At 40.8% G+C, this 1,564-nt stretch overlaps 1 protein-coding gene across 1 annotated transcript; it reads right to left on the bottom strand.

Annotated features, from left to right (window-relative positions):
• Nucleotides 1–271: 271 nt before the first annotated feature.
• On the bottom strand, nt 272–708 carry LOC142441421 (small ribosomal subunit protein uS10). The gene has a single exon (XM_075543413.1). It carries the CDS (start codon nt 657–659, stop codon nt 300–302), a length of 360 nt encoding a protein of 119 aa, XP_075399528.1. The 5' UTR covers nt 660–708; the 3' UTR covers nt 272–299.
• Nucleotides 709–1,564: the final 856 nt, after the last annotated feature.

Raw genomic sequence — 1,564 nt, 5'->3', positions numbered from 1 at the left:
TAAGATCAATAAGGACATATCATTTGCAGTTTTTAGAATAGTTTCAATCCTTCTCACTTTGTGCAACTTTTTACTTGGCTCTTAGTTTCCATCATAGTTTGCTTTAAACACATAGTTGAAATCCAACTGATGATTACTAACAACAAACAGCAACAAATGTTTTCATTTACCTTGGTTCAAATGAATTTACTAATATACTTAAAATAAAATTTTTAAACAAAGCTAGATTTGTAGCTTTCTTCAGATAATTCTTTTTTTTTTTTTACCAACAGATAAATCAATTTATTAAAATAGTTGATTTAAGCATCTGCAATGGTGACTTCAACCTCCACTCCAGGCTCAATACTGATGGAAGTGATCTGCTTCACTATCTCAGATGGACTGTGCAAGTCAATGAGACGCTTGTGGATCCTCATCTGGAATCGATCCCAGGTCTTAGAGCCTTCCCCACAGGGAGTTTTCCTGGTCGTAATTCTCAGAGTCTTGGTAGGCATCCTAACTGGTCCCTTCACTTTCAGGTTCTTCTCCTTAGCCCCTCTGATCAAGTCAGCACACACTTTCTCCAAGGATTTCACGTTGCGGCTGGTCAGAGTAATTCTAATTCGGTGAATGGCCACCTCTGGTTCTACAGGTGTCTTTCCGGTGTCCTTAAATGCCATGGCGGCGGGGCGCTTCCTGACCGACTTGTTCCTTGGTGAGAGCGAACAGCGGTGAGTCAGGAATGGGAGCGGGGGACGGAGCACGGCGGGACGAAGGCCGCGTCTTCCTCAAAGAGCCAGATAATTCTTAAAGTACAGAAACAAGGGAAAGCTTCTCTTCCAAGCTCCCTAAGTATAATGTTATTTACAGAAAGTGAAGGAATCAATTGCCCTTATTACCATACATTTTTGGATCAAATTTGTCTTGGTCCAGGCAAAGATGTACCCTTTTGCTTTTCCATCCTCCCTTGACCACTCTTCTGGCTCCTAGGGCTTCATCTCTGCTATACTTGGTGAGAAGCAACACACCATCAAGTTGAACTTTCTTCTTCTCTTCTTATCGTTGTCCTCTGGGATCTGCCCCTAATTAAGCATAATTAATTGTGAAAATGCCTGTTAAAAGAGAATGCCCCTTGAACAATATTTGCATAGCAAATGCAGCCTCTAATAGTGATAAGGCTCCTTGAGATAAAGAAATTCCTGATATCTGGGAATTCCTTCTTGAGGACCTCCCATTTCTCAGCACACCTGAGACTCATAGATAAGCCAGGAAGCAGGTTGTTCGCTTGTTTCTTTCCTTAGTTTTTGTGACTATCTTGGGAAAAAAAGAAAAAATGAGAACAGCTAGAGACTGGCATTCTCTCTTATCATTTCTATAAACCATGAATGGAATTGCTTTCCAAATTGATTAAATCTGCTTTTTTGAGGCAGACAGTTGGGCAATAGGTGTCAGAGAATGATTTTTCTAATCACTGACAGACCCTTTATTGATGCAGCCAGCAGGGACCAGGTTGGAGAAACATTGTTTATGCATGATCCAAAATGCATGCTGATATCTTGTTAGGTCCAGATGTTCATAGTTCTAG

The sequence above is a fragment of the Tenrec ecaudatus genome, chromosome 2, assembly GCF_050624435.1.
Source record: "Tenrec ecaudatus isolate mTenEca1 chromosome 2, mTenEca1.hap1, whole genome shotgun sequence".
NCBI lineage: Eukaryota > Metazoa > Chordata > Mammalia > Afrosoricida > Tenrecidae > Tenrec > Tenrec ecaudatus.
Note: the sequence above shows the minus strand (reverse complement) of the source record. Positions and strands in the feature narration are given on the sequence as shown.

Bases quoted from the DNA above. Each gene is read 5' to 3' on its own strand.
- LOC142441421 (XM_075543413.1), bottom strand. From the start codon at position 659: ATGGCATTTAAGGACACCGGAAAGACACCTGTAGAACCAGAGGTGGCC.